We start from the raw sequence: 14,630 nt of genomic DNA on the forward strand, positions 1-14,630 counted from the left end.
GAAGAAGGAACCTATACAAACTCATTCATACAGGTTACCCTTCTCTTTTTCCCATCTGCGCTGCTTTGTTCAGAACACAGAGCTGCAATTCAGCAGCATTTTACATCTCCCGAGCTGAGTGTGTGAAGTGCCTTCTGCACTCAGAGCTTGCCCGCTGCACCTGGGCTAACAGAACACCCCCAGGAGTGCCTCCTGCACCACAGCCAGCAGCTCCGGGTGGAGCGAGTCCTCTGCTAGAAACAGGCTCCAGATCCACAACAGAAATAGAAATTTGCTCATAGCAGAAGTCCATACAGCTTGTTCTCCCTATCAAGAGGGACTCTGGGCCACCAGAGACAACAAATAACTCACTGTAGATATGCCCGTCACACACATGCACGCTGAGGAAACGTCTATAAGATTATATATTCTCTTTTTTGAGATTTACTCTTATTTTGCTATTTGTGATACTACTAAGCTGCTTTTAATGTTTTGGTTGGCATTTTTTTCCCACATTAGATCAAAAGTATATGTATAGTGGCCATAAACTCACAGATGTTCCTACTAAATTTCATTTGTTTTCTCATCTCTTACAGATAGACCTTTTGAATAAAATAAAATGATAGAGAACATCTCAGTGCTGAAGATATAATATGAATAGTAACACATCACTTAAGGACATAGTCAAATACCAGCTCAGTCCAGCAATTTGGTTTCCTAAAAGTTTGCTGGAAAACCAAACCAAACCTGGGCTAGCATTCCCAAACCCTTTGTGGCATGTATTTGGAAAATATATACAGAACTGAGAGATGTTTCTTAAATGCATAAAAACTCAGAAGGATGTCTTTGTTTTTTAGGTGGTAATATCAGGCTGATTAAATGGTGAGCAATTGCAGTTCATAAGAACAAACATTGAGAACAAAATTAAAAATATGTCGAAGTGAATTTTAAGCTTACAGCAAAAACTGAAAAAAGACAAAATATATGAAAAAACAAAATAAATTCTTTCAAAAATGCTTCATATAAAAGGTGACCCAAATTTAAAGATTGTAGCAGTGCTTTGAATTTAAAACACACCATATTTTTGCAAGACACTCATATAACCTTAATAAAACATTTTGGAATCTAAAATAACATGAACAGCTCCAATTCAACAGAAAATGGCTTTCAACAAAAGCTACTGCTACTTCAAAATAATTAGATTATTTCATCATAATTCAACAAATACATTTTAAAAGCCAGTGAATATCATAAATGTTGATTCCTATCTTTAAATTTCCTATTACATATTTATAGATACACTACAATTTTTGCATACAAAACAAAGTGCTACACACTAAATTCATAAATACACTTCTAATGCCATACATTAGACGTCAGATGAAATACATCACTCCCAAGATGTAAAGGACTATTTCATTACTGGTTTGCATTTTAAATCTTTCTGAAACTGAAACCAATCTTCTTCAATATAAGAAGGTAGCTACTACCTAGTATTACATACTTCAGAAATCTTACAAAAAGATGCCATAACCACCTTTTCGATTTCTATCACACAATTGCTAATAACATTTTAAGTTGTTTGTTTTTCTAGGCGGCTGGCATGCATTTGCAAGTTTCAGAAATGCACAAGTTTTAGGCTGAGACTTTCCATGATTAACTCCTTTTAAGCAGGCAGCCATGAAAGAGGATCCTGGCTCTTTCGGAGAAGGGTAGAAACGTGAAAAACATTCTAAGCATCCATTAATGCTATCAGAGAAAATGCTTAGAATTTCTCAAGAGAAACAGTACAAACATCCTCATGTAGCTCATCACACGTGTTTAAGGAGAATTAAAATGATTTTAAGAAATCACTTCCAGAGAGGCACAAAGTAAGATTTTAGTGAAGCCTTGTCAAGCCACCAGTCCCCAGAGAGCACCAAGCCTGTTAATGTGTGTATTCACACATGGCTTCATTAATGTAAATAAACTCTGATTTCACTGAAATAATCCACGTCAGTGTACATATAAACAGACTGGAATTTATGAATAATTAAGACAAAATCCTCCCAATGATTCAGCAATCTGAATGTAAAAAAACCCCTATTCATTCCAGTTAGGAGATTTCTGAATCTTTATAAATCTGACCATACCTTCATTTTACAAACAGGGCAGGTAAGATCCTGTGCCAATGGGTGTCAGCAGATGAAAGCTGTTCTTTTTAAAAGCTGTTTAGGTAAAGAGAGGTGCAAATTTCACACTTAATCTAAAAATCTTTGAATAGCACAACCTATATTTTCCAATAAAACGTGGAAAATACAGCACATATTCATATAAGACAGAAAAAGAAATCCCCATGTTACGTTACAGGTTGAGATATCTCTGCAGTGCTACAAGAAAACCTCAAAGCCTGCACTACAGTTTTGCAAGTTTCTATCGTTATTGACCTAGACTCTCTAAATAACGAGCTAATGCTTTCTGATTCTGCTTGAATCAGCCTTCTAGACAACTGTCTTCTATCAAATAGTTGCTAAACAGTTCTACAGGATGTATGTTAGAGAAATTTCAGCATGACCCCCAGGGCAGCCCAATGTTTCAGAACAATTTTAGGTGGAAGTCAGGACTAACAAGCAAACAGCATATTGAAAATAGCAGAAATTATTGATTAAGAAATCTCCCTTTTCCAGACGTCCTAATAAATAATCATTAAGATTCACATCTGGTAAAACATCTATATGAACAGAAAGGGCTGTTTCACTGGATTGCATCATTTAAAACAATACAATCCATCCAACACCGATCAGTATTAGATGGTTATGACAGAATATAAGCATCAGTCTTTCACACAGTAACTTGCAAAGAGGAATATCCTGCATTTTGTTGTGTAAGCAAATACTGCACATTACTTTATACAACTATTAACTTGCTTATATTTTTTGCATTTAAAATATCAAGTGGCAAAACTTTGTAGAATAGCATTATATAGCATGAAAAAAACATTCTTTACATGAGTCATTGCTTGGTCATTTTATTGAGCCCATAATCCTTGCCTTATGAGTCGTATCATTATAATATCAATAGTCAAATCAATATCAATAATAATGTCGATCTATCACTTTTCTCCTATGTCACTCACCTGTCAACTATTTTTCAAGCTAAACAGCTCTCGCATTTATTTAATGTCTTCCCTGTACAGAAGCTATTCCATACCTCTGATCATTTCTTTCACCTTACTCTGGACCACACTTTTCTGAGACATAGGGTAACCAGAACTGCTTAGAGTGAGCACATGTAAGACCAATGCAAACTCCAGCAGAGACTGTCCTATATTTTCCATACCGAATGCCTTTCCTGAAAATTGCTTTTTTTTTTGACAGCTGTCAAGCATTCAACTAATGCTTCTGAGAACTCCATCTGATGTTTCCCAGAAAAGCATCTGAGCAATAATAGTCATGTACTCCCTCCTCAAGAACAGATTTTCATCTATTATGAAATTCTGAAAGCAAATTTTATTCTGTCACTTAATCCTTTGGCTTTCTACACTTTCCCAGTCAGTCTTAATTTTGTCTGTTCTGAATAATCTTATCTTGTCATTATTTTGTCCCTTTTACACACTGAATAGTATAGATTCCCATGGACTTTTACCTATAAACCCCCTTCAGTGTAGAAATTCAGAATTCATTCATACCAGTGAAATACTGATGGATCTGCCTTCATTACACTTTAGCCTCCTGGTTCACTTGATGTGCACTTAAAATTTCTCCATCCCTTCTCCTCTCTGTGATGGGAAGAAGACCCTCATCTCTAGGCTCTGCTACTGAAGTCTGTGCAAGGTAACTGCTTTCTTTTGGTTCTGGCTGTATTTTCCCACTGACCCCCTTATCTTTACAATGAGCCCAACTGTGAAATCTTTCTGCAATTCTATGTGATTTATCCTGAATAATTGTGTCACCAGCAAATGTTTTTTGCCTTCAAGTTCAACCTTTTAACAGGTCTTCCGCTGACACTTCACTTCAAGCGATTTATCCCCCCCATAAAGAATGGATCTTTGTATAAGAACCTTCCTGACTTTACTGCAGAGATCGTTAGTCCATGGAATTAAGCTTATTTTCAGGTGGCCCTTCCATACTTTTTAGGATTTTTATTCTTTCCATCCTACACTACAAGCAATGGGAAGGTTATGCTGGTTTTCTCCCCTCTCTTCTTTCAACATCAGGCCCAGAAAGTACATAAGGAAGAGACAATACCTCCACCTGGAATGAAGCATAAAGCCATGTGGGACTTCATTCCAAGACGTGAGGGAAGCAGAAGAAACATGCTATGAGGAGAAGTGGGATGGAACAGAAAGAAGAGGAAGGGGAGTGAGCCTGGAGCAGACTGTTACTGAAATCTCTACACTGGGTGGAGACAAAACAGCATGTGTGATAACTTCCCCACTTTTTCAGACCACTTTGAGCGATAATAAAGGTCTCCCAAGAAACTACGGAGGCAGTTCTTGGATGTCACAGAGGAGCATTAGTTAGGGGGCTGTTTACAAGAGCCTTCCTTTGGGGCCAATGGTCCCAAGGAAATAATTTATTGACATTGGGGGAACACACTGTGGACACAACCACAGCCAATTTAAATATGGGCCATTTTCTTTAAGAATATGAATCATGAAAGAGTTGTATCATATTACACTGAAGTGGCTTTTAGGGACAACCACATGATACAAACATCCCTAAACCTACAAAGAATCATTGCATTTCATTTAACTGCACATCAGATGGTACAAAATATTTTTAGCATTTCAACAAGCTAACTTTAGAGCTGCTTTACAAGTACTCTCTCGAGAATTTTACTGCTCTATCCCTTTGGTACACAATAAAGCACAAGTAAAACCCTAGCTGTAAGTGATATTCATCAAGTTATGCAAATGCAAGTTTTCTACGGTAGTTAAACATCAAGTATAAAAGAACAATTTTTTTCCCACAGCCTATTAAATAAACATTGAGTATATTGTTTTAAGCATACCTGTAGGTTGTAAATCTATATCCTCCTAACCACATTCCTTAAATTAACATTCCTGAATCAGTAATAAGAAATGGCATTGATCTGCCATAAAATTACTTGTGTAGTATCTGTTTTAGTTTGTTTTATTAGTGTGTTCATCAGTAGCTAAGAGCTAGCATAAAGTATTTCTAGATTAATATCATTTGAAGCCCCACAATTCATGTATTCAGACTTTCTGCCTTGAATGACAAAGCCACAGCTATGAAACCAATTCTGCCCCGATACATTCAGCTCCTACCATCTGAATATTCCCACTGTTTTAAGCAGTAAAACTGATCATCTCTAAAAGTTTGCATCAGTTCACATAGGAGAATACAGACCAGCCACAAATAGATGGGAGCGTCATCACTTCGTCACTGCCCTTGTACCTTCAGATTTAATCCTGAGTAGCTGTTGCTAGATGTTGTTATTTGCAAGCGATTTTTATATAATTATGTAACACATTTTTGCTATTAGGAGTCATCTACGATGACTCTGCCTCCTGTAGACGTGCTTTTCTTTATAGCTATCTGTCGTACTACTAGTGACCAAGTTGCAGAAAAGCTTGTCAGCCAAAACAAGCCCTATTGCCTGTAGGATAAGACTGGGAACCAGAAAATACCAACATTTGGAAACCATAACTCACGCTGAAATTTTCTTTTGGGTTTCAAGGAATCTGAGTGGCAAAGCAATTGATTTGTACTTCAATATCCTAACGTGGCTTATACAAAAGACAGAAAACCATCTGAAATTATTTTGGCTCTGCAACTTTTATTACTTGTAGACTCTGCAGATCTAAAAATCAATAGCACATGAAAAGTTGGTCTTGATAAAAACATAATTTGTGAACCATTTTAGATCAATCTTTTCTCAGTGTAGACTCAAAATATATATATTTTTTTTTTAACTGGGTCATTTAGCTGTGCAAAATATTCCTCAAGAGGAAAAAAAAAACCACAAAAAACACACCCACCCAAATCCTCAAACAAAACCACCACCCCTCCAGTGTTTCTATTGCACTACTTCAGCTCTTTTCCAGATGCGCTGATAAAACTTCATTCCTCTGGGGTGCAGATGAAGGAAGCAGAAACTTCACAGTGAAGAAGAAGAAAAGCAACAGTTTTATAGTGTATTGGGTCTGGCTAGGATAGAGTTAATTTTCTTCATAGAAGCCCCTATGGTGCTGTGTTTTGGATTTCTGACTAAAACAGTGTTGACAACACACCAGTGTTAGTGCTATTGTCAGGCTATTGCTGATCAGTGTTTGCACCATGTCAAGGTGGGGTTTTTTTTCCCTTTTTCCTCATTCTTCCTCCCCAACCAGTGGGCTGGGTGTACACAAGAAGTTCGGAGGGTTCACAGCCAGGATAGCTGGCTTGAAGTGACCAAAGTGATAATCCAGACCATTTGATATTCTCAGCAATAAAAGCTCATAGAATGGAGGAAGAAGGGGGGGACATTCACGTTTATGGGATTTGCCCTCCCAAGTTACGGGTGATGAAGCCCTGCCTTCCTGCAAATGGCAAAACACCTGCCTGCCAATGGGAAATTGTGAATGAATTCTTTGCTTTGCTTGTGCACACAGTTTTGCTTCACTTATTAAACTGTGTCATCTCAACTGCTAAGGTTTTTTTTCCTCGCTTTTACCCTTTTGATTCTCTCCCCCATCGCACTGGGGGCAGTGAGCAAAGCTGGTGGGTGGGGGCTGACCTGCCAGCCAGGGTCAACCCACCACATACAGGTAAACAGGTTTCTTGACTTTGTCAGTATAAAGAAGATACAGCCCTGACTGAAATACCGTACAAGGTAGCTGAATATGACTTGTGTGCTGGTCTCTGAGACCTGCTCTACCTAAAAAGCACTTGGCCCACTATTTCTTTAGAGTGAAGTTAAAACATGCCAGCATACCGTCTGCAGCACAGGCAGCTTTCCTCCCTCTGCATGCACAGACAAGAACTCTGTTCTTTGACCAAGCTGCCCAAATTTGCCCTGTATGATTAGTGTGCAATGATTTCGGTAGGTCACAGACAAATCTCTCTCATTAATGAGTTAACAGATGTAAATATATTTCAAGACTGTACAAGATATGGGCTTACTCACTTGGTGAGAAATCCCAGACTGCTCAAGCCCAGTGCTCAATGCTAGAACGCTCCCCTAGTTACTAGCGAGCTTCTACAAAGGTCCAGTCAGAAGCAGTTCTGAGAGGTACAGTTCAACTTCTGAAGGTAGTTAACAGTCCTGAAGGCCAAATACAAATGTATTCTGTCAAACTCACATGCTGTTTCATGTTTTTAGATCTCTTAAACTATGCAGAATAAGGATAAACATTTCATTTTATGTCAACAGATTTGTTCTTATTTCCCAGCATTCTCCTTCCTCACTGAAGATTTATTTTCAAACCATCATTCCATGCTCAAATTTTAAAGAGCCATCAGTTATATGATTTCTAAAATACCTTGCACGATCCGTAAAAATTCTCACATAGCATGTTGTTTATTGGTTGTGCGTAAGCTACACAGGAATAACACATTAGAACACAGACTTGTCAACTCAGTAACTAACCTCAAATGTAACAGAAAAAAAAAAGGGAATTACAGTTTCCCCACATCTATTCCAATTATTACAATACAAAACTGTTCACTTCCATGAACAGCAGCAGTAAAGACACTCCTGAAACAATAATATGCTATCACACCTGTGCTCAGTGCTGCATCCAGACACAGCTCAGCAGGATCTCAGATCCAACACACAACGCACAAAAAGGCAAATATTGTGGCATCAGATCGACTATGAATGCATCATGTGCAGGCACAGAATGACTCCCCAGTGAATACAGGCCTGACTTGCAATAAATGCTTGTCAAAATTCCATGTGCATGCACTGCTGCAGGCTCATGGCTTTGCAACTCCCTAAAGCAGCCCTACCCGAACATGGTATGCTCAGGCAGCAACTAACTGCGCTGGAGATGGAGCAGCACATCAACATATTGTAGCAGTAACACAGCAACACAGAAATGAATCCTCCAGGAATCCTGGGCTTCTAACACACCCCAAAGCTCAGAATATCATTGCTACAGTTAACAACATTTGCTATACTGAACTACTCAAGTGCTTGCAACGACTGTACCTTCACTTTGCATAATTAGCATTATCAGAAAAAGTTACAGAAGTCTGCAAGCTCTTCAAAGAAAAAGAAAAAAGGATCAAGTGTATATCTTTATTAAAGAATGCTAACACCCTTGACATGACCCAGATCATCGTGAGGACTGTTAAATTTCAATTAGCTTTGAGCTATGTTGATAGAACTTTATTAATAATTGCATGATTTTCTTGAGGAAAATTTTCAATTTTTTATGAGACAGGAGAGAGCATGAAATTGAAAGCTCTTTTTCACTTGTTAAATGTAAAAATCATTAACAATAAAAGGTATTGGATTAGAGGGAGAGCAGGAGGAAAGATGGCCCAGTAACGGAGGCAATGATTTGGGATTTGAGAAATACGAATTAAAATCCTAGCTCTGCTATGCTCCTTCTCCTGGCACATCAGTCAGGCTGTTCAATTTTCTGGCTTCTCCTTCTGTAATAAAGAGATAATAGCACGTACTAATCTCACAGGAATTTGGGGACTTGGTATTTCTTAAATGCCACAACGCTATGGAAATGAACTTGATCAAAAACATCTTAATGCTGTAATCTGGAGAACATCCAGAGTGCATACAATTGCCAATGGAAGTATTCTAAGCTAAGTGTTTACACGCATGTGAAAATTTTCATAATGCCTGAATATGTCTGCAATATAATGTTTACGAAGTTAGTATCTCAGCAGTGTCTGAAAAATGGCTGCTATGTACAGTAAATTCAGATCCTAAGGTTTATCTGTATTCAACCCCTATAGCTTTTACTTGGTAGACTCAAAACACCACTTACAAAGACAGAGGATTTAGAAAGATCACAGAGGAATCCATCAGAAAGAAATACTGACTGCATTCTTAAAAGAGAGGAAGGAGAAAAGAAGAAATTGTTAGGTATTTCTTTACATGTACATGTATATAACACCAAGGCAGAATTACAAAACTAACTTTACTTACGGAGTTATAGTTCAAAATAATCTAGAGTAATATTTTAAAAAACCCACTAGTGTTAGGAGTCTGCCTCTTCTTTCCAAAATGACCTATTCAATTTCAGTAAACGTTATGCTCTTGAATCCGCTTTGAGAGAGTAACTTCTGAATTCTTTAGATGCTCAAATAAATACATATATAATTATCTGCAGCAGTGATCAACATAACAAAGGACAGTGTCTTCCTTTATTTATGCAGGAAGATCATGATTTAAGTGAAATGAGCAGCATAGCCACCTGCAATATCAAAAGTAGACCACTGATAGTCTGGTTTGTAGCTTGCACAGATATAATCCCCTGCTCTTTCATAATTCAGGTAATCACAAATTATAGCAGTGGTTTAACAACGATTCATGTAAACCTGCTACCACATAACGGCTCTTTTTGTCTAAGATCATTAGAGATTTTATTGATATAAACTTCAAATTAATGACATCCAACAAAAGAAAACAACATTTTCTTCCCCTGTGGGAAATGAAATAAGGTAAACCTTGGAACATGCAGACTAAAAAAAACCCAAACCCACAAAACTAAACAAAGGTAGTATATTTAGTTATCTATGCAGGAAAGAGTTAAAGATCATATTTATCTAAACATGTATTTAACTAATGGAAAAATAATATTACAAATCAACCACTTAAAACTGAATTACCTTGCACCAGCACTAGGAAAAAAAAAAAAAAAATTCAACACAGGTCAGGCTTAGATACCCTCGTTAAGCTTTTTCTGAAGAAAAAACATCCATGAGAATATTCTCCTACTTATCATTAGGAGCGTGTAAATGCCTCGCTGCTTCCGGTCCTTAATGAATACCTACAGTAACTGCTGAAGATATTTGAAGATATTGCAAAACAACAATGAATAATATGACAGTGGAGCAGATACTAACAGCTAAACAGTTCCCCATCCTCGCTCAGATCAAGTAATGGAGCAGAACTTACTGCTTCATTTAAGTTATCTAACTACCATTCTTCAACCCTTTTTACTGTAATTCACAGGTATCGGTAATTCAAAGTGCTGCAATTTTAAAAATATTCAACTCTCTAGACTAATACCAGCTTTCAGACTACATCAGAATACAGAGAGATGAATAAATAAGGATACAATCATAAAAATCTTTTTTCCTTATACATTTATTAGAAAAAGGTTATAATACTGATTTATTTCTAAGAGAATTATGATATTTTATAATAGCTCTCTTTCACAATTATTTTGTTCATGCCTCTCAGGTAGAAATCCTTAGATCATACTATACTTCTCAGATTCCTCTGTGGCATGCTATGTTGTTCTGGAAAATAGATTTATTGTATTAACAATTTTAAAAGATGTGTTTAATAAGGGTGGGAAAAAGGACCCATAATCCCCAATAATAAAATATTTTCAACGTAATAATAGCTATTTTTCTGCTACTTATTTCATCTCAAAGGAAAACACAGCTCTAAAATTAGAGAAAACAGTGTTAAATGCTTTTCTTTCAATGGTTTTATAGGCCTTTACAGCACAGCAACTAGTTTTGTGTCACTGACAGACTGTGACACGGGCAGAAGTGAAGACAATCCTGTTTTGAGACCAACATGCATTTACATCCACTGGGGTTTAAAATGGGGATAATCATGGCAGATCTTCCAAAGAATGGGACTATCAAATTAACATGGAGCAGCACCACTGTCTCATCCTTCCTCTATTACCTTCAACTTTTCTAGCCAAGGAAACATGTTAGTATTAAAACAACGAGATCACCCGACTACACTATGTTTATCAAAGCTGTGTAACAGCTATATGCAATCTGAAGATTAAGAAAAACCAATAGAATGGCAAGTATACACAACTTCTCTTGAAAAGCAATCGTATAAACTTCTGCAAAACTTGGAAAAGATAACAGCTTTCTTCTACTTTTTTTCTGAACTGTTTTCAGAGAACGTAGGTGGAACGCCAAAGAGAAATGGCCTCTTTGCCAAAGAACTATAGCTTTAGGTAAAGGAGTTGTGTAGGGGAGGGCTGAGCGCAATAATTCATCTTTCCAAATAAGCTAGACACAGAGAAATGCCACATAACCACTGCTAACTGTCCAGCCTTCTTGAACTGGGAACCAGTCAATAATCTTCCATTTTACATGTGTAGATCACTGTCATTACACGCAAGATCAATCCTATTTCTTGTCTTTCGTTTTTAAACGACACGCTATCGTAGCATGGGCTCTTGCCTAACACTGCACTCTGCAGTATTCCCACCTGAATGAATTCCAGTTCGTGACAATGGAACAGGAAAAACGCTCCAGTCAAGGGAATGCGTGAGGACTCTGCTAATGTAGGGTTTATGTCCATTTCTGCTACAATCTTCTTGCCAGTCACTCTTTGTGCTGGATTTCCCATTTTATATTTGGTACAACTCTATCTCCTTTGCCTGTCGTGTTTATTTTTAGTTGTTGTTTCTGGAACTGTCTTTTATTGCTTTGTTTACTGGTTTGCTCAATGCACTGCAGCTTTGGTTGAGTACTTGAGTATTGCACAATTAATAGAAGGTCAAATGCTAAATAAATCCATAGGCTACAAAACTGAATTTTAAAATCCAGTATTTCTCTGTAATCAAACTGTTAAAACTATACTTACCTCAACACATTTATCTATCAAAATGAAATAGAAAAAGACTGTAGAAAAAGCTAGAAATTATACTTAAATTCAACTGAAGCATACTGAACACAAAATTTGCTGTGATTATTACATGAGGTTTTTGACATTTGTGACAGGTATTTGTTTCATTACACACGATTCCATAATCTTAACACGTCTGTGTTGGATTGGTATTGCTATTTTTAAATGCTTCTTCTAAAATAAGGGAGTGGGACAAACCATTTTATAATCAGTAATGTACTACATGTGTACACCATGTCACGGGTGAATAGGGCATAACGCCCAGCCATATGGTGTACTTAAGAGCCAACTCATCTACATAGACTGTTACCAGGCAACATGCTGGACTTCAGTCTGAGCTTGGTAAAAAAATGACCTCTTAGCCCTAGAGTTGATTGATATTCATTGTGCTGGTTAGGTTATGATCACAAGGGAAAATAATAAAACCAATTATGCACATTGAGATTTGGCAGCAGTAAACCTTCCCCAAATTCCAAATGAGCATTTTCTTCTTCTTTCTTGTCGTATATCCCAAATCTCTGCTTTAGCTTGTTGAAGGAAGATGAATATCTTTTCCTTCAACTATATTTAGAAATACCAAAGCACTGTTTTCACAGTAAAATTAATTGCAGCTTCCTAAAAACATGCCAGTAATTATCTCAGGGACAACTGTCTCTCACGGGTTAGAAAACCCAACCTCTTTCTTGCAATTTTTACCAGAATTTTTCTAACAAAAGCTGTCAATTGTATCACATTCTGCTAAGAGATGTAAGGTTCTTTTGTGATAGAAAATACTGTTTATGACTGTGCTGGTTTTGGCTCGATAGAGTTAATTTTCTTCACAGTAGCTACTATGTTTTGGATCCGGGCTGAGAACAGTGTTGATAACCCAGGGATGCTTTCGTTACTGCTGAGCAGGGCTCACACAGGGCCAAGGCCTTTTCTGCTCCTCACCCCACCCCACCAGCGAGTGGCTGGGGGTGCACAAGGGGCTGGGAGGGGACACAGCCGGGACAGCCGACCCCGACTGACCCAAGGGACATCCCAGCCCATGGGGCGTCATGCTCAGCAGATAAAGCTGGGGGAGAAGGAAGGGGGGGACATTCAGAGCGATGGCGTTTGTCTTCCCAAGTCACCGTTACGCGTGACGGAGCCCGGCTGTCCTGGGGATGGCTGAGCATGGGACGTGGGGAATGAATTCCTTCTTTCTCTTTGCTGGTGAGCACAGCTTTTGCTTTACCTGTTAAACTGCCTTTTCTCAAGCCATGAGTTTTCTCACTTTTACTCTTCCGATTCTCTCCCCCATGAAGGGGCAAGTGAGCGAGACGTGGTGTGGGGCTTCGGTACTGGCTGGGGTTAAACCACGACAGTGACAGAGGAAAAGCTAAAAGCAACAAGCGCACCGAGCACTACAGAACTCATTTAAATCTGTCCTCAAGATGAACAGGCTTTTTTTTTTTTTTATCCTGTAAGCCAGGCAGTCTTTCTGAAATAATGAAATCTTTTTTCAAAGACATTAAGAGGAAGATTGTGTTCAGTGTAGGAGAAAAATTTAAAACTCTTCTTATGTCTAACAAGGACTGTATGTCTAATTTTTGCAGTGACACCAAACTTTGTGTGTTGGGGCAGAACTCAAATGCTAATATTAATACATTTGAACAAAGACCTGAAACTGTTATTTGTCAGTACACGTGTGCAACTTCTTTACTTTCTACACACAGAACAAAGAAAAGTCTAATTATAAACGTATATAAAACAAATACATTCAGTCAGCCCCATACAGAACAAGCCATGCTTATTACACAATACAAAATGTTAGAGCATTGCAGTTTATTTTAAACAGAAGATTATTAATAATTTTTTTAGAAGTGTCAAATACACAGCTACCAAGAATCATGCGCTTAGGTTTTTTTTTTCTGGTACTTCTGTATTTATTATTATAAGTATAGAAATTTATATCCTGATTAAAAGTGCTTAATCAATATTGTTTCTAAGTATGTGTTAAAAAAAAAAAAAGTTACAAGAAAAAATAAATTCCAGGTATGAAATAGCAACAAATAGTTTGGATGTGAAAGCCTCTTCTCAGGAAGGAAAAAAGAAAAAAATGAATCAGCACAAATACTTTTTCACATGTCCTATAAATTTTGGAGCTGAATTCATGATATTCCCCATTCTGACATTAGAAGTGCATTTTAAAACGAAAGCATGACGAATTATCCATAGTTGTTCTACAGGGAAAAAAGTGTCTGTGACTAATCTATACACAAAATAATTTTTTTCTGATTGAATCAGCCAAAGCTAAAATAGATACGATAAAGACGTAGCCCTAACACGTAAAAAGTAAATACAAGAGAAAAGCACTTAAACGTACAGTCAGAAACAGGGAAGATTATTTTCTAGGCATATCACTAGCAAGTTGTTGTTTACTGAAGACTAAGAGGTATCAGATCTTGTACCTGTAGTCTATTAGTCTTGCGATCCAGCATTAGCATGGCAAGTTGTGAAGTCCGAATTCATCATGACAGCACAACAGAGATTTCAGTCACATTCCAAGGAAGATAAAAACAACAAGAACAAAAATCAGTGCACTTACTGAAAGAAGGCTCCGATCATGAAAACAATAGGCACCACTTGCATGGGGCTTCTCTGTAGTTTCCTAAGAAAAGAAAATACATTCCTACTGTAAATGAGAGATTCAAAGGAGATCAAACTTGTGCCCTGCACTCACAGAAGTCAGAAGGTAGGCTTTAAGATTCAAAGTGTTGTAACAAAAAATAAAATTGATAATGCATTATTTGGGCTTTCACAAGAAGGGTTGCATACATTATTGGGTCATAATTGCATTTTTATTGTAGTACAAAGCCAAACAGCAAAATCTGCTTATACAAATACCA

The 14,630-nt window shown here is 37.4% G+C and overlaps 1 protein-coding gene across 5 annotated transcripts in view; it reads right to left on the reverse strand.

Annotated features, from left to right (window-relative positions):
- The window catches only part of LOC141930165 (RNA binding protein fox-1 homolog 1), a 920,114-nt gene that overhangs the window by 750,955 nt on the left and 154,529 nt on the right, over positions 1-14,630 (reverse strand). For 2 of the 5 annotated variants that reach the window (XM_074840613.1, XM_074840607.1), the window contains one exon: positions 14,330-14,392. In XM_074840613.1, the coding sequence (XP_074696714.1) occupies positions 14,330-14,392 (63 nt within the window). Of the gene's footprint in view, positions 1-14,329; positions 14,393-14,630 lie in introns of those variants that run through there. The other 3 variants (XM_074840609.1, XM_074840615.1, XM_074840626.1) reach the window with 3 other exon arrangements.

This window comes from Strix aluco, chromosome 15 (assembly GCF_031877795.1).
Source record: "Strix aluco isolate bStrAlu1 chromosome 15, bStrAlu1.hap1, whole genome shotgun sequence".
NCBI lineage: Eukaryota > Metazoa > Chordata > Aves > Strigiformes > Strigidae > Strix > Strix aluco.